At 53.4% G+C, this 17795-nt stretch overlaps 6 protein-coding genes across 6 annotated transcripts; 4 read left to right on the top strand and 2 right to left on the bottom strand.

Annotated features, from left to right (window-relative positions):
* Positions 1–66: 66 nt before the first annotated feature.
* Positions 67–765, top strand: ATEG_00764 (mitochondrial 54S ribosomal protein bL12m; the record flags this gene model as incomplete). Its single annotated transcript, XM_001210850.1, has 2 exons — positions 67–294; positions 439–765. The coding sequence occupies 2 exons, from the start codon at positions 67–69 to the stop codon at positions 763–765; spliced, it is 555 nt and encodes a 184-aa protein (XP_001210850.1).
* Positions 766–1506: 741 nt separating this feature from the next.
* On the top strand, positions 1507–2696 carry ATEG_00763 (uncharacterized protein; the record flags this gene model as incomplete). The annotated part of the gene is made up of 2 exons (XM_001210849.1): positions 1507–1615; positions 1669–2696. The coding sequence occupies 2 exons, from the start codon at positions 1507–1509 to the stop codon at positions 2694–2696; spliced, it is 1137 nt and encodes a 378-aa protein (XP_001210849.1).
* A 6878-nt stretch (positions 2697–9574) lies between these two features.
* Positions 9575–10903, bottom strand: ATEG_00762 (uncharacterized protein; the record flags this gene model as incomplete). The annotated part of the gene is made up of 1 exon (XM_001210848.1): positions 9575–10903. The coding sequence occupies one exon, from the start codon at positions 10901–10903 to the stop codon at positions 9575–9577; it is 1329 nt and encodes a 442-aa protein (XP_001210848.1).
* Positions 10904–11746: 843 nt separating this feature from the next.
* On the top strand, positions 11747–12740 carry ATEG_00761 (pre-mRNA-splicing factor SYF2; the record flags this gene model as incomplete). The annotated part of the gene is made up of 3 exons (XM_001210847.1): positions 11747–11950; positions 12008–12643; positions 12693–12740. The coding sequence occupies 3 exons, from the start codon at positions 11747–11749 to the stop codon at positions 12738–12740; spliced, it is 888 nt and encodes a 295-aa protein (XP_001210847.1).
* A 1311-nt stretch (positions 12741–14051) lies between these two features.
* On the top strand, positions 14052–15066 carry yaf9 (YEATS domain-containing protein YAF9; the record flags this gene model as incomplete). The annotated part of the gene is made up of 3 exons (XM_001210846.1): positions 14052–14213; positions 14272–14296; positions 14363–15066. The coding sequence occupies 3 exons, from the start codon at positions 14052–14054 to the stop codon at positions 15064–15066; spliced, it is 891 nt and encodes a 296-aa protein (XP_001210846.1).
* A 919-nt stretch (positions 15067–15985) lies between these two features.
* ATEG_00759 (indoleamine 2,3-dioxygenase) lies at positions 15986–17398 on the bottom strand (the record flags this gene model as incomplete). The annotated part of the gene is made up of 3 exons (XM_001210845.1): positions 15986–16366; positions 16432–17052; positions 17105–17398. The coding sequence occupies 3 exons, from the start codon at positions 17396–17398 to the stop codon at positions 15986–15988; spliced, it is 1296 nt and encodes a 431-aa protein (XP_001210845.1).
* Between the last annotated feature and the right edge of the window lie 397 nt (positions 17399–17795).

Genomic DNA, 17795 nt, shown 5'->3' with positions numbered 1-17795 from the left:
TCCGTCCGTCCGTTGCTGTCGTCCCCCTTCTTGCTCCTCCACTCCCTTCCCATCTTCCTCGTCGCCATGTCGTTCCCTGCTCAGACCGCAGCCCGTTGCTGCAGACAGCTCGTTCGTCCCTCCGCCGCTCTGCGTCTGTCTCCCTCCACATATCTGTCCCAGCGGACGCTCAACCGGCGATGGGAATCGACGGGAGCTGCTGCGGCTCCCGCCAACCCTAAGATCACTCAGATCGTGGATCAGATCAGTCAATTGACCCTGTTGGAGACTGCCGATCTGGTTGCGACCTTGAAGGTGCGTTGTTTGTCGAGGTGGTGGATGTCGCAAATCAGTGCACCCCATTCTGTCCGGGAATTGCTCGCGACCAATCCTCAATGGATCTACACACCGATGAGAGACTGGTGGAACGAACCAATGCTTATGTATCTTTGTTGATAGGAACGTCTGAACATCCCCGACCTGCCCGTTGGCGGTTTCGCCATGGCCCCCGGCGCTGCTCCCGCCGCTGCCCCCGCCGAGGAAGAGGAGGCTGCCCCGGCTCCTCAGGAGAAGACCCTGTTCAACCTGAAGCTCGAATCCATCGATGCCGCCTCCAAGGCCAAGGTGATTAAGGAGATCAAGACCCTCCTCGGTCTCTCTCTGGTCGACAGCAAGAAGTTCGTCGAGTCGGTTCCCAAGGTTCTGAAGGAGTCCGTGCCCAAGGAGGACGCCGAGAAGATCATCGAGACCCTGAAGAACGTCGGCGCGAAGGCCATCATGGAGTAAACCGGCTTCACATTTTCGTTCGAATGGAACCGACCCCAAAGTAATCGGGACCGGTCGCGTCTGTGTCTCTGTGTCTGGGTGAATGAAATTGGGATGATCTGGACGTTGTGATTGGACTGCATCATCGAGCTGGAGTTATTCTTTTTACCCCTTTCCCTTTTGTTCCTTTATTTCTCCGTTGTTGTTTCTAGGGTTCTTTTTTCTCCGTCATATATTGTTTCGGATTTCTACCGGAATGCGGGAAAAAGGCGGGCAAATGTACATTATCATATCCTCTCAGTAGACAAGTGACTCATGATTGTAATTGCCTTGACGATAGTGTAGGTTTTTGAGTGATATGTACATGGACTGACTGAATGCTGATCGGATCGAGCGGAGCGGAATTTCTCTCCGCGCCAGAACTTCTCCATCGCAAGCAACCACTTCTCTTCTCCCACAACAACCATTTCCACCATGTCCCTCTGCGGACACTCGTCCAGCGTCCTTCGCGCGTGTCCTCGACGACACATCCGATCCAATCTTTCCTCGACAATCGTCCTCTCCCGACCATTCCACTGCACAGCGTCTCGCCATGCCGCTCGATCCCCCGCAGTCCGGCGCGCGCAGGCCGCCAAAGCTCGTCCAGGAGCGTCTACCGACTATCTCGTTACAACCCCAGTACAGGGAAAGGTAGAAACACGGTTACAGTCGCTCGAGGAGCAGGGAATCGCCGCCTGGGAACAGGTCGTGCGATCGGGGTCCATGAGCACGACCGTCTCGAAAGAAACCTTCCTTAGCATTGCGAGACAGCTCCTCGAGAACGCACATCGCCAGGCCCCGTCTGCAGCCGCTGTCCAGAGCATATCAAATGGTGCGTGTCATGCTCTTCCGCCGTCAATCCATCACCTAAAGACTAAGGCCCAGACGTCGACCTCGTCTTCAAAATCAGCCACTTCATCTCCCCCGGGAACCCCAGCCTGCGCGAATGGGCTCTCTCAGCCTGCACGCTCGCTGGCGCCCGCGTCCCCTCCCTCATCACCGCCGCCCGCTCCCTCTCCACAACCTCTTCCAAGCCCGCGCCGTCGCAGACCAAGCTCCTCCAGCAGGTCGAGACCTTCGCCCTGCGCGACCACGACCCCCGCGCCATGCTCCTGCACGCCAAAGCGCTCGCCCGCCGCGGCCAGCACCCCGCCGCGCTGGCCCTCGTCGAGCAAGTCCTGTCGATGATCTCGCCGACCCGCCGCCGGCCCCTCCCAGACGAGGAGTTCATGCTGCCCGGCATCACGAGCCCGTGGCAGACCTATCTCTCGCTCAAGGCGGAAGCCGGCACGCTCGACGACGCCGAGCGCGAGCGCGTGCTCCGCGCCGCGGCGGACGACTACCACGACCCGGCCGCGCTGGCGCAGTACGCGCGCCTGCGTCTGGACCGCGCCGCCGACCGCGACGCCTACGAGGAGTACATGTCCATGGCGGCGATGGCGGGCCACGCCGACGCGTGCCGCCGTCTCGCAAACTTCTACTATCTCACCTCTGCGCGGCGCTTCCCGCGTCGCGGCGCGAAGACCACCACTGGGTCTGCGCCGGACGCGGAGGAGGTCGAGGCGGAGGACCAGGGCGTTCTGGCGCGGTGGCTGCCGCGGTTCTATGCGCCCAAGCCGCATGCCGAGTACCGCGCGCTCGCGCTGGACTGGTACCATCTCGCGGCGTCGCATGCGAGCACGGCGCCGGCGGCCAAGGGCGATGTGCTGTCCAAGACGGCGTTGGCGGTTGCGGTGATTGTGCGCGAGGAGGGCATTGTTGCGCGACGGGCGGACCGGCTCGACCAGGCGTTCCGGTGGCTGCAGCGGGTCGGTGATGTCCCTGCGGTTGCGTCGTTTGTGCGGCAGCTGAAGCTGAAGTGGGATGATGAAGGGTTCTTGCCGGCTGTGCCGGAGGAGGTGGTGGATGTCTGAGTGAGTGTGTGTGTCTGGTGGTTTATGATACCCGTTTTTGTATTTTGAAGGCGCACGAGGAGGGGCTTATAGAGTGTATAATAGTCATGAGTCTAAGTGGATTCGATCTATGATCGAAGTCGAGTGTATCATATGTCTCTTGCATGCTATTCTATGCCTTCAATCATGACATCCAGATCCGTAACGCCGGTTAGTAGAATCTCATCATGTGTGCACCTGGTATAACGCGATGAAACAGAAGGAACAATGATCTACCAACGTAGAACAATCCTCAGGGAAAGCCCTCACTTCCGCCTCCCCTTCCCCTTATCCTTGCCTCTCGTTTTCAGCTCCACGAACCCGAGCTCCTTCAATCCCTCCGTGAGCGGCGACGAGTCCCTCATCCCGGGGAAGTCTTTCGCCGGGTACACGCGGAACGGATCAGACCACGCCTCAGCGAGGATGGGCATAGACAGGCCCGTGTCCTCCACGTTTCCCCAGTTCATCAATCGGAACTGCAAGCGATACAGACCAGCTGTACGGATGGACAAGTCCGAGAAGATGAAGAACGTAGCGGGCATGCCGCCGCGGCCCCGCGTTCCCTGCGTGTACGATACCGGCGGCCCGGCAGGATCGTCGTGGGAGGAGGGGTGAGGCGGCGCTGTGTTCGGGTCCGGGTCTGCTTCGACGTAGAATGGAGACACGAAGGCCTTCCCCGAGAGCAGCGGCGTGGATTGACCCGGGGCCTCGGACCGGTGCGTGCCCCGTCGGTCTTCGCGGAGGGACGGATGGTCCCCTTCTGGCGACCGAAGAGACGACGGCGTCACCGGGAAGAGAAGGCAACCCACGGTGAAGCGAGGATCTTTCAGGATGTCCATATCCTCTTCTAAACTCGGATCGAAGTCGGTCAAGAGCATTTGGATGATGGGCGGCGGGTCGACGGGTCTCCGGTCTCTGTCCCCAGCGCCGCAGGCTCGTGCGGCAATCGGCTGCTGTCGGATATGCAAGCGGTAGCGGGGTGATGTTGATGTCGTCCGCGGTGGAGGTGATGGCGTCGGGGAGGTGTGAAGTAGCTTTTCAAACCCCATGGGCATGCTCGGAGCTTGCTGGCGCGGATATGGAGTTGAATGTTTCGTACTGGACAGACCTGGTAACAACGCCCCGCTGTTGTCGGAATGCACAGGGCTGGGGAAGGTCGTGGGAGTGCTGCTGTATCTAGTGCTCTGGTTAGACCGTCGTCTGGACTTGAAATTTTGTAGCTCACTCAATAGCCGCAAGGGAGGGCACGAACAACCCAAAATGCAGAGACAGAAAGATGAAGAAAGAGAAAAGGGAGAGTTACTGAGAGTCCACATCATTTGATCGCCCCGCAGAGCCTATAGAGCCACGACTCTGACTTGCTGTTTCGAAGTACGGGCTCGAACTCGGCGGATACTCCACGTTCCTCGGCCAAGTGGTCCTCTGTATCCCATACTGAGGAATGTGGCCGGCGCTTCCTACAGAGTAATGATATCGATGGTCAAGACCGCTGTCCCATCCTTTGCCCTGCATAGAAGAGTTGGGTTGTGACGAAGTAGCAATCCTAGGATCATAGCCCTGGCTATCCGGGTAAAGATAGCGTGGAGGCTCTTGGCCCGAGTATGGGTGCATTGGATACGGCGCCAGCCCGTGACTCGCATCGGCAGATGTGCGTGATCTCATCTCGAGTGATTCCCTGTCGGGAAAAGGTGGCCATTGTTGGACTGGAGGTCTCGACATCTATGCGGTTCGGCAGGAGACCGAAAACAACGGGTTCCTCTTGGGGTGCGATTTTGGTGTGTTGCAAAGGCCAGATGAGAAGCGTATTGCGGCAAAGTCGTCGGGACGAACAGAAAGACGATATGCAGGCGTCACTAATGCTACGTGAGGCCGAGCAATACCCCGTGTGAGAACAGAGCCGACCAGAGAGCAAGACACGCGGATACGGTGGCTATGTATTAAACATACATCCACCACCGAAGCTGGCCTGCCTGTGCCGACAGTCCTCTTGAATTTGCTGCCGATACTCCCTCTGAGCTTTGGAACACCGAAGGAAATCCCGCGGTATGGTGGCACCTTGAACGGGCCTAAAGTGCTGCATCAAATAACGCGCATCAGTTAATACTTCGGCGACTTCCACAGAGGAATGTGTTTATGAGGATCGGGACAAGTGTAGAAGTGCAAAAAGAGACCGAAACCCAAAGACAGGGCAAACACTATTCATGCAAAGGAGGGACGGGACTTACAGTAGATCTTCGAGAACGGACCGTAAGTCTTATAGATATTTATTACAACCCGGCAATGGGTGTGAACAACAAGTGTGTCCGATGACCAAAATCAGTGGAAGGAAGGACGACGCAGCTGAGTGGTCCGCGGTCCTCTGTTGAAATTAAGCGTCGATAACCACTGAGAGAACGCGGATCTGGGGAAATGGACCGGCTAGTTAGGCGATGGCTGTCTTTTTTTTTTTGTTGGCTCGAGGGTGTGCGTGTTCGCTGCTGTGTCTGTGTGTGGCATTGGCGCCAAAGTTTTTAACAAGCAGCCGCTGTGCTTTGTTCCTGACAGACTCATCTTCTCCCAATGTTATATACCCGATATACCGCTCGTTCTTCTCGACGGTATATCCGCTCTCTCTGCATCCCTTCATTCAGCTAGGGCGCAGGGTGGGTTTCCACTAGTTCCGCTGGGAAGATGCCGATTGTTTGGTGGATCACGATGGATGCGAGAACCAGGACCAGTACGCCCACGGAAGCCAATAAGAGTAGATCCGGGCCATATCGTCGACGGCCTTTTTCATTTTGGTTTGATATACCCATCGTTCCCATGGTTGGCTGGTCGGAGTTGACACTAAACATGTTTCCGCAGTAAATTCGGGCCAAACGAGTCAACATTGACCGCTCGCATGGGATCGCCAATCATCAAGCCAGGGTTTGCTTGCTTTGTTGTTTCCGCCCTAGTGGGTCAGATATTTTTTTTTTTTTTTTTTTTTTTTTTTTCTTCTTTCCTTCATTTTAATTAATAATGCACAAGGGAAGGGAAGGTGACGCTCGGGCCAGAAGAGTAAAGAAAGTCATTGTTTTCAGAGCGTCGTTCTTTGGCAATAATCGTCCCGTATGGAACCCGCTGCGGGTAAATGTGATAACCCCAAAGGATTTCCCTTCTTCTCCTGGGCCATCACGCCAGCCTTAGACAGCGAATCGAGACCCCTAGGAATGCCATTAGCCAGGAGCACAGTCAGGCCTACTCCGAGGTACTTAGTCGCCGAAGGGCCCCCCGGTCAAGTCAAAGTACTATGGAGTAGGATAACCGAGTTGAACACGATAAAAACGGGATGGAGACGGGGGTATCAAGAAGCAGGGGAGCCTGGTGCAGATCAGTGGCGAGGTACATGAGAGTGACCTGTTGGTATTGAAATGAAGCTATTCATGACGTATAATCGAACTATTTCTATAGGTCGAAATGGGTTGAAACACCGCTTGCCCTGGCTGCGAACGTAGCTTGTATCCCTAAAGAGCTGTTTGTATGCTCATGCTTGTGTCTTCAAGGATAGATCTGCACCGTACGGCTTCGGGTGGCCCCCAAGTGCAGGCTGAGGAGACCGAGGATGTATCGGAATGTACTCCGAAAGATGGTAATAGTTGGGTTTTGCGCACATACCATTGAAGTCTCATATCGGAAGATTCTAGGTACGGGGGCATGTGGCTTATCACTTCGGAATGCATCATAAATAATTCCATTTTTGAGCGCCAATAAACGACAGCAAAAGAGGATTCCTCCGAAATCTGGAGGTATGTGTCGAGTTATTATTGACCGCAGGATGGGCGGGTGTACCCGACAGGATTTCATCACACTCCATCGCGTTCGTAGGGTATTCATATTCGTCCACTGGACACTCCCAGGCAGCTTAAGGGCCTGCAATAATGAATCGTGTGTACGTCTGTATTGTCCTGACAGGGTAAGAGGAGGCACCGATAAAGCTTAAAAAGAAAGAGTTCCCTTCTGGTAGGCGATCTGAAGGGAAACCGAGGGTTTAGGCCATAACAGATGTACATCTATCGGATTTGTGTTAGGGACATGACATGGAAATGTCATGGAGAACTTACGGAGGACATCCATACGGAGTACGTGTTTCGTAAACGCCGCTGGAGACAGGCATAAGAGAGGGAATGTCCCCAGCCCTACCTAGGTAGTTCTTGCGAGATGAATTCAGAAGGACCGTCCCGAAGGAAGCGTCTTGGGCACATCAATGTGGCTCACTGTCGGTGTGGGCTAAGCCAAGTATTCCCGTCACCGCCACATTCTGTGCCAGGTGGGCAGGACACTCGGCCTTCATAGGTGGTATGGAGCATGCAAGTTTGCTTCCTAGCGTGGAACGAAGTGTGGCCCATGCATTAGCAGTGCAACCTCCGTTCATTCTGCCCTTAGTTGTTGGATCCTGGCCTACTGCATGCGAATTTGCCTTGCCCATAAATAACTTGGTGATACGTCACACCGTATCAGGCATCGTCGGAGGTCTTTGGTAGCACGCCCCACGATCAGTCGAGGTTAAAACCCTCGAGTAGAAGACCGCAGAGTTTAATTTGTGGGTTTGATCGGGAGATAAAATTCCTCCGTCGTTGAGGGTTCCCCGATTTCCGGGAAATAATAGAGTGTACATAGTATGGGGCGGGAGACTGCATGGCATGCATCCGGTGAGTCCGTTGTAGGCATCTGATACTCCGTACTGCCGAATTGGCACATTCTTACGGAGATCCTTTCTAGCGCCAGTCCACCCGTCGTCGAGGAAGGTGGACACTTGGTCTATCAGAGGCAGCCGTTAGATCTCGACACATATCTAGTTAGATATGCTCCAGTCTAGCCATTCCCAAAGAAGGCAACCCACAGATAGGGTGTGGTAGTATGTCGTCGAAGGAAAATCAAGAATCGGCCTTGTTGTGGCCTTGGCATGATTGCGTGGAATTCAGCAAGGATACCATGTACAACAAAGTGCAGATGGAGGAAAGATGAAGATGGTGTGATGGTGATGCAGTTGAGAGAAGAAGGAAAAGGAGGAAGTCAAGTGACTGCACGCCCAAAAGGGAAACCTCACCATGACGTCGTTCCCCTTCTTTCATTGACATTCTCTCCCCAGTTCACCTCCGCTGGTTCTGGTATCTCACAGGCCTCCCTCCTCCTGATGCATTTTCCTGCCAGACAAATAGTTCAACAAAGGTCAATTATCCAATGCTCCTCGGACCCGAAGTTTTACCGTGTTACTTGTGGGTTTTCACTTGCGTCTCTGCAGGGAAATTCAGCAGGCGATCGCTCCCGACTACATCTATGGCGAATATTAGAAACGCCTAGATCATGCAACTCCAAAAAAATGCACGATCGTGCTGGCTAATAATCGGCTCCATCTATCCGGAATTGATTTCCAACCGAGGTCTCTCCCCTCATGTCTCTTTGGAACAAGCGGCTGGCAAAATGGGTCAGCACGGAGTACTCTGGACAGCCACCCCGTCACTGTCGTACCGAGTAGCGCTTCACAAGCTTCGGTAGACCCATGCTCTGAGCCTCGAATTGCCTACTAAAATCGAAACAAACTACTGCAACTTTAGCACTTCCGTTTCCTGGGTTTCTACCTTCACGGAGCACAGTTTTGCTGGACAGACCCACTTGGAGTCAGAGCGCACGGCCAGCAGAATCCCAAATTTTATAGGGTCCACTCGTGCCTTAGCCCCGGTGTTCGCGTCGGCGGCACTCGGGCGAATGACTGAGTTTCCAGGTAACTACTCGCTATGATGGTCGATCATTGGCGTTGATTTGCGGCCAGAGGACTCCCAGACAGGATCGGGCGGATCTATCTGCGAATCTACGGAGTGGCCTATCCTATCGTACCGAAAACCTCCCAGGCAGAGAAACAAACGGGAGATAATCGCGGTAGTCGACGCTCTTCGGCACACGCACCCACAAATACCCAGGGAACCATACAAAGATCTCAGAATACGGCAGGTTGCACACTCTCCAGCTCTGGCCTCAGCGTCGACACCTTAACAGGCTCTGTAAGAATTGAACACGAGACAACCCCAGCACCAATAGAGGTTTCAACGGTGTATGCAGACATGGAGGTTCTGTAACTGCCCAAGCGACAGAATTCCCGGATTCCCAGACCCCAGATTTTGTAAAGGTATAGTCCATTGAGGAACAGAACCGGCTGTTACACGATTTGGCTAAGGCTATAAGACACCAGCCCTCACTGAAATCCAGTCTAGCCACTCCTATTTCAAGATACCAGTAGTTGGATAGACCCTGCAATTTAGATGATGGTGGAGCATTATTCTACGCTAGTTCGTACTCCACTTGTCGGTCACGGAGTAGTTGTGTACATAAATCCCCATCGGTCAACACTGCCTTGTGGATCCATGGGCACTCAACTGTATCCATCCCTTCGGCCTCCACTTACTATCTTGTCTCCCACAATGGAGTCTTATATGGCAGTCATAATGGACCCACCACGGGTAGCATTCGCGGCCTGAACTGAGGAATGCCTGTGTGCTTCAGTTGCAAATTGGATGTAAGGGTTGGGCGACAGCTTCGGACTAACATCATTGGTTTTCATCGAATGTCCGTCACCAACTGCAGTGTTACCGGAGCATTTGCACATGGAGGCCTTCAAAGGTTGGATCATCCAACAGACACACTCGGACTGGCCTCATAATATCCCACACTACGATCATCGGAGGCATTGTCAAAACGGAGATGTAGTTTTGGGGTTCGGGGAACAAGACCCAAAGTATCAATTCCCCAACTTATGGAAGCCGTTGCTTATGTCTTCTGATCTATGTACGGGATTTGCTCCTATATACACCTTCAAAGCATCCTATGAGAAATGCGCCACGCTGTCAGGGAGATATGCCACGTCCTGCGTTGATCTCAAAAAGAAAATTCTGCTTCTGGCATCCGAGGAAGGGTGTAGGAAGCTCCTGCTCATTCGAGCAGCCCACGGGCTTGATTCGTGCTATGTCGTCGAGATGGGGTAATACCTCAGAAGAATGAGGCCTCTGATGCCGGTTGACACTGTCACGGTCTCTGGTCTGGACAATAAGGTATTGGCCGAAGACACGATCCCATGCAACAATGTGCCCAGTTTCTTCCAAGCGGCGAACTCCATCAGATAATTTGGATTCCACAACGAGATAACCTAGGCCCATCAACAGAAGAAACGGCTCCTGGGTCGGATGATAATAGCCCATTGGTTTCACCCGGATCAAGCCCAAGGTGGCCGCTGTCCACGATCTTGGAATGCTGGTTATCAAAAGAGGATTCTTGCTCTCTGCAAATTTGACAGGACATCTTTGAAGGACCCAGAAAAACTTTCTGCCCCGAAACTTGTTGGAAGATAGTTGGACTGGTATCTGACTTCCCTCATATTCATCGAGCAGGTCACCAATCCGGCCGAGGTTGCTCCATGATCTCATGCGGCCAAGTGCTTGAATTTCGGCAACCAAACGTTCACTGCTACCGAGGCCACCAGTTTCATCAATAGTCACAAGTGGCTTCTCATGGGAGATGGCGTCTCGGTCGCCAACAATAGTATGAGACGAACTTTCAGGGTCCCAATTAATGCCGAGTCTCTTCTCCACGTGCTCAAGCTGAGATTGAAGGATGTTAAGATACTCTTCCTGCCCGGAGAGTTCCAACAGTCTGCTCTGGATGTCGAATGTCTGGAGTAAGGAGCTCAGGCCACGAAAGTCTGACAGGCCAGGCAAGGTACCATTGGCGCACTTGGATACATCTTCCAGAAATTTTAAAGCCTTTTTCTTCTTTCCAGTTTGGATGAGTGTTTCCACACATTGATAGGCTGCCTGGAATCTGGATAGACCATCACCTGACACTTGGTAATATAATGTCCTATGCCACACAGTGTCTAACGTGGACTTGCTCTTAAGCATGGCAAGTAAAGACATATACTGGCCAAGGAATTTGGCATCGGTATCGTGGCCATCCCACGGCAGTTGGTTATGTAGGCTGCAGTGCAAAGGCGACTCAGGAACGCCTTCTCCGGTCACCAATGTCCGCATTGCATTGGGGTCGTGCTTTGGCGACTGAGCTCTCCTATAAGTGAGCGAGTACTGGAGAGCATTTACCACCGCAGTACTCGTCTTCAGGTCAAGCTTTCCAGGGCTCAGCTCCGCGTATCTCTGCAAGTGCCACTGGAGAGCAGAGGCCATGCAATAAAGTGAAGAATAAAACATCCCCAGAATATGTAGCTCTTTAGATATTGGCGCCCCCAGATTGCGTATCCTTGAAATGACTGCATGGAGAGTTGAAATAACTTCGGTGGGGGCTGAAGTCCTGTAGGAAGACTCCAACGCCTGCGCAATGAACGAGCAACCAGCCCGTTGTAGAAGCAACGCGTCCTCAGCCGAGTGAACCTTGCTCTCAACTATGAGTCGTAGTCGCCGCAGGGTCACCTTCCCATCTTTTATATCACCCAGTGTAAGTCCATTCGGCTGGTCTGGAACGCGCTGGAGTGACCGGCTCCAAAGAGGAGGTAAAATGCTGGGGCCCCCGTCCAAAAATACATTTTTGAGCACTCTGTCCAGAGAACTCTGCAGGGTAGTCCCGGTCAAGGAGAAGCGAGTGATTTGAGACGGGGTGGGCGGGGTGTCGATAGCTTGTTGGCGGGGAGGAGGATGCGCCGAGTGCGACACAAAAGGTCGGAGCAGCCGTTGCCTCGACACGGGCAACAGCCTAGCGTAGGAGCAACTATTCATAGTTCATCGGTGAAGCTCGGAGGCCAATTGAGGGACTGAGATATTGGACGAGTGATGTAGATCGGCGAGCTGTCCGGAATGTTGACAGGAATCCGGGGAACCGTGCAAAGTGGAGAAGTGTTTCCACTCAGGAGATTCAACGAGTTGCGGAGTGTTTGGGTCTAGGAGAGGCAGGCGGTCTGAGAAGCGGTGAGAACGGTCAGCACAGGGATCACGGGATCGCTCACTCTGAACTTTCTCCCATCGACATCATCAACTTCATTTCAAGCCTCCACCCCCACTCACATTTTTATCACCATGGCACCAAAACGTGACTCCGAAGATTCATCAGAGCTTTCGCCAGATGATCAGCAATCTCCCAATCCCGCGGTTGAAGCAAAGGATACGAAGCCTGAAGCGGAGAAAGCACCAGACTCAGAGGCCGGCCCTCCCAAAGAGGATGAAGCCGCTTCCAAGGCCCGTCAGAGGCAAGAACGATTCAAGGCCCTCCAAGCTCGCGCTGTAAGCCTTTCTACTTCGAATATTATAGAATGTGGATGTCAACTAATTGCTCAACAGAAATCAGCGGCGGAGCGCAACTTGAAAGAAACAGCTGCAGAGACCCAACGCTTAGCGACCGACCCTGGCCTCTTGAACTCCCTGTCTCGCAAACATGCCTTCGCTTCTCATAACCTTCTAAAGGCCGACACAGAGGCTGCAGGGGAGGATTTCGAGCGCAAGCGCGCATGGGACTGGACTGTTGACGAGTCCGAGAAATGGGATAAACGGATGGAGAAGAAACAGCGTCATCGGGATGACGTTGCTTTCCAGGACTACACTCAAGACGCGCGAAAGGTCTACAAGAGACAACTGCGTGAGATGAAACCTGATTTGGATAATTACGAGAAGGAGAAAATGGCGGCAATCGAGAGAGCTGCCGCCAACGGCGACTTGGAGATCGTGGAGACCAACGACGGCGAAATGATTGCTGTCGATAAGAATGGTTCCTTTTACTCAACCGCCGACTCCGTCGGATTTACTGAAAACAAGCCTGACCGGGCCGCTGTCGACAAGCTGGTGGCAGACCTGCGCAAGGCCGAAGAGGTTCGGCTCAAGAAGCGCAGGGATCGCCGGGGTGACGACGATGGTGATGTCACTTACATCAACGAAAAGAACAAACAGTTCAACCAAAAGTTGGCGCGCTTCTATAACAAGGTATGTTCTTGATTGATGCGCCCATCGACAATTGCTGACGTTTATTCAGTACACTACCGAGATTCGTGACAGCTTCGAACGTGGCACCATGATCTGATGATAGTACATTGATTTGCATATAATACAGTGCAGGACGCCGTTCAGGTCCCGTCGATGTTTTTGGTCACACCCCGAGCGAAGCACCGGAGAGTCTGGGTGATGGACATTTCGTCATGAGAATCAAAGCATACTCTTCCTCCATGCCTTTGTGGCCAGATTTTCGATTTGCTTCGTCCCCACTACACCACGGATAGACTCGTCTTCCATTGCCTCGATCACCGCCTCTCCTACCATATCCACCTGGAACGGTTTGTCTACCATGGAACCCAGGAAGTCGAGCCTATGACCTATCAGGTCGTTGAATTGCGATCCGATGAACCCACCCAGCGCGATAGGCAACGTGAGCTTTCTGCTCGAGTCGTACATGAAAGGAGGCCGCATGAATATACTCCGCAATTCCGGAAGCTTCGATGATATTGTTGTCTCGGCTTCTCGTTTGGTGGAGACGTATCGGCTGGGAATGATTGGGGCACCGGCCGCCGCAGAGATGAAAACAAATGTTGGAACATGTTCGTAGGAGGACTCTTGGGCCAAGGCAATGGCTATATTTGGCACAGCATGCGTTAGCATTATCCCAAAAATCAACACCGCATCAAGCGGTATATGTACGAACCTGAATCTCTATTCATAAGCTCATAAGTCAGCTGCCCATCCCTCTCCTTGGGCTGCAGTGGCTCCCCTTCTCGTCGTTGCAAAGGATTCTGGCTTCCTAGTTTTGACGAGCAGAAGACTCGCTGCAGGCCACTGATGAGAGGCTCTCTCCCTTGAACCACGCCTTTGTAGTCCGCCTCCAGCAGGATGCCCATGCTGTGAACAACAGCAGTAGCTCCGGTCAAGAAAGGTTTGTATGATTCTGGTTTCAGCATATCGGCCTTCGCCCATTCCACCGAATTCGCCCATCCGGGACGTTGGGGAGAGCTAGTGATCGCATCCCATCGTGGTTCTCCGCTCCGACTTTGGCGGGAGAATAAGCATGGATACCGAGTGACTTCAAGATAGACTCATACCTGAGCGATGTAACTGACCAGCCTCGGGCCACAGCTGACTTACAGATCCTTGAGCCTGACAGAATGAGCACATCAGAAGCAAGACCGAGAGGACCGAAAGTATACTAACCTAAAAAGCCGTTGCCGCCAGCTACCACGACTCGTTTCGCAGCCATCGCAAATGTGTATGAGATGAAGAAGTGATCCAGTAATTTCGATAGACCAATTGATTAGCAGATCACCTCATGAGCCATGGCGAAGGCGATTTCTCTGGAGCTCTGCGGGAAGCTCGCTGGAACCATTTCCGACGGCGCCTTATCGTCATGCCACTCCGCGCGGTCACGTGCACCAGCAGAGATCGGCCAGCCGCGATTGAAGCTCTTGCGGTTGTCTGCCTTCCACCGTCTTCCCTCATCCCACCCAAGAGCCGTGCTCGTGTTTACGAATCCAGAATGCCGTCCGTGGGAGGCTCGAAACGCGTCAGGGTAAGTTCATCCACGACCTCAACATAGGCCATCCTCCGCTAACCAGACCCCTTCGCAGGGAGTCTCTGTCTTCCGCCCTTTCGGTACGTTATCTCCAGGACCCCGAACATTCGCGTCATCGCATCCTGTCCCATACTAACAGTCGCCAGTATTCGGAAGCGAAGCCCAGCCCTTCGATCCCGCAAAGAAACCGCCCCACGTCCCCGCCGACCACACGCACCAATGGCGCGTCTTCGTGAAGGGCGTCAACGACGAAGACATCTCCTACTGGCTGAAGAAAGTGCAGTTCAAGCTGCACGAGACGTACGCGCAGAACGTGCGCACGATCGAGCAGCCCCCGTTCGAGGTGAGCGAGACGGGCTGGGGAGAATTCGAGATCCAGATCAAGCTGTACTTCGTTCCGGAATCGAGCGAGAAGCCGCAGACACTCTGGCACAGCTTGAAGCTGCACCCGTATGGGCCGAATGCGGATGCAATCCGCGAGCGTCGTGAGGTGGTCGTGAGCCAAAACTACGAGGAGGTCGTGTTCAACGAGCCTGTTGAGCAGTTTTACGATCTCCTGACGGGTGGCTCGGGGACTCCGCAGCCGCAGCAGAAGGGCAAGGGAAAGAATACGAAGCAGTCACAGCCCAAAGGTGGTAGGACTGCTGAGATCCCTGCCAACGAAACCCCAGACAATCCGTATAGTCGGGCGGCGGAGAGCAAGGAAATGGATCGGTTGGCGGATGCCAACAAGACGGTGGAGCAGATGATCAAGGAGGAGAAAGAACGTCTCGTGGAGCGGGAGAAGAAGTTGGCGGCCTTGCGTGAAAGCGAAGGGGTTCCGGCGGGAGCTCACACGAAAAAGAGATAAGGCTGGCCGACGCTCACACCAAGATGCACACATCCCATACCTGGCGCTCGCCCTAGGCATGGACGGGTCGCCGTTGCAATGGAGCAGTAGGTCCCCTCCATCATGAGGGCAATCATACGCAGGCGTCGAGTATCAGGGACTCCTATGAGAGGAGACCCTTGACACATACCGGTCGAAACCGCTCTTTTGACAGTTGACCTGCTTCGGTTAAGGGATCTACCATCTCAGCAGGTTCATCTCGCACAACGTGTTTATGTCAATACCGAATATGCGAGATGCGGCACAGTCCGCCGCCATTCGAGATAGTCGATGCGATAACTATACGAATTAAGTTGTTATTCTTGCGCCCAAGTCTGCTGAATAATGTTATCAAGGAAGTTGACGAAGAGCATTTAAAGTAGAACTGCATGTTTCGTCCGCCAATTACGAGGGTGTGCCATCTGTGCATGCAGCTGTCATGTGCAACCCAGAGGTCCAGGTCATGTACTTGATATCTGAATGCAAGTCTACGCATGTGGAAAGTGGATTCTGGAAGAATCCATCGCATATCACTTAACATCTACTCTTATTGCTGGAACAGTTACCTCGTGGATTCCGCTTCCGCCTCCGTTTCCGTCCCGGGTCCGGCTGTAGACAATCCTACTCTAAATCTCCACCACCGGGTGTTTCCGATAGTACTTGAGAAGGTAAGCGGGAACGAGCCCATCTCTTTCATAGATACTGTGCGTTGACCGTAGTTTAATCCGTCTGTCATGTATCCGTTGCAATGTCAACGATGCTGCGCGGATATATATGGATCAGATTAAGGAAGAAGTCACATAGTTCTCATATATAGTGATGACTGAATTATACAATAGAGAGGATCTAAATAAACGCCAAGTACATCGCTACAAAATTCTATATGAACATCTATCGAACGTTACTCCGCGTAGCTCGCTGCGGCTTTGGTGGCATCCCGAGTCTGCTTGAGAAACGGGATCAAATCCGTGCCTCCTGTGCCATGCAGTCCGCCCGTAACGTCCTCCTTCGAGTGCTTCACATGTTCCGTCGAAGCGGACGCCAAGTTGACCTGTACCGGCACGTCCTTCGGCGGTGCAGTCTTTGCGGCCATGATGATATACCGTGTGACGATCTGGATGTGCGTGTCGCGGAACCGTCCCAACGACATCACGGCGGTGTTGTAGGCGTCCCTCACCGGTGATCCAACATTGTGGCTCATCGCATACGGCCGGATATAAGCAATCCGAGCCAACATCTCCAGGAACCGTCGGTGCGGTCCGGGCATGTAGTTTCGCATCTCCTGTGTCATGTCAGTTCCAACCCGGGCAGCTAGTAGATCAACGCAACAGCAATGTGCCTACATACCTGCATAAACCCATTCTTGGCGCCGGTTTGCGTCTCTGAGCTGGGTTTCACCTCGCCCGTGGCTGTATGCTCCACGCCGAGGAAGATATCAAATGTCTGGATCAGGGAGCTCTGCGCATTGCTTCCCCCACTGTACTGATGCCACTTTCCTTCGCCGTCGCCAACATCATAAAATACTCCGTTTGGTAGTCCGGCTTTGGCCATGTTCTTACTTCCGGCGAGGAGCGGCCGCAGCTGATGAAAGAACACGGGAGGACGACACTGCTCGTACATCCGTTCCAGGAGCCGGCGAAGCTCCTGCAAACACTCGCTAAACCTATGCAGCAGATTGGCCACGCGGGCGCTATCGTCCACACTGATGGCGTGGATGGCCTCGAACATCAACGGGATCACCTGCGCACCCTTGGCTTCGATTGCGACAGATAGCATCAGAAACCATTCTTCATCCTTGGTTCCGGTAAGTGAGGCTGTGACAGATAGAATCTCCGGGTCTGTGAGGTCGGCGTTCTCGTCTGGGATGGCGTAGTTCCAGAGGTTTAGGGCCGCGTAGGTGGCACACGGCGGCAGCTCGAGGTGACTGGAGACCTCTAGGAAGGGACGAGCGATCGCAGGAGGAAGAACCTAGGATATTGTGAGAAGCTATAAAGCCACAATCTGTAGGGAGGGATTGTACATCTTTTGGTTTGTCTCCTCCCCAGACGTACGCATGGGTGAGATATGCCAGGAGAAGATACGCTCGTCTCCATTGCGGTTCGTTCTGGAGACTGGATGTGGAAAGAACCGGCATCTGTTCCACCGAATCCCTGATGGTCTTGTTGCGAATACGCAACGGTAGATCACGGACTAATTCCTCCCATGGCCAGTAGTACGGATCCTCTAGGGATCGCAAAGGAGGGTCATCGGGGAGAAAGCCCGTCCGGAGAGAGACATTGTAAGTGTCCAGCGAGAATTCGGGGCTCAATAACATAATGGAAGGCAGTCAGAGTTGTATATATGTATGAGTATTATTCAAGATAAGAACTGTGAATGATGCACTTTCAAGACGTTCTGGGGATTTGCATTTGATATACTAATGGAAACGGGAGCAGGCCGGATGTCGAGCAGCTCCCGTCTGACAATGCCCACGTACTTTTTCACCGAGAATAGCCAGTCTCGAGATTGTCCAGCCCGCTTGATAAGCGCCATTCGTCATAGCGGCTTATTTGAAGGAGAAACGGGGCGGCCGGAGTGTCTTCCTAAGAGTAACCCGGATCTGAAGCCGGGAGCGGAACTCGCATCCGATCCGCTCAGGAACCACCATCCACTATAAAAATCGTGATGGTCCCTGGGAACCGGTTGGCATCGTGCAATTGCTCAGAGAACTG

The sequence above is a fragment of the Aspergillus terreus genome, genomic scaffold (genome assembly GCF_000149615.1).
Source record: "Aspergillus terreus NIH2624 scaffold_1 genomic scaffold, whole genome shotgun sequence".
Taxonomy (NCBI): domain Eukaryota; kingdom Fungi; phylum Ascomycota; class Eurotiomycetes; order Eurotiales; family Aspergillaceae; genus Aspergillus; species Aspergillus terreus.
Note: the sequence above shows the minus strand (reverse complement) of the source record. Positions and strands in the feature narration are given on the sequence as shown.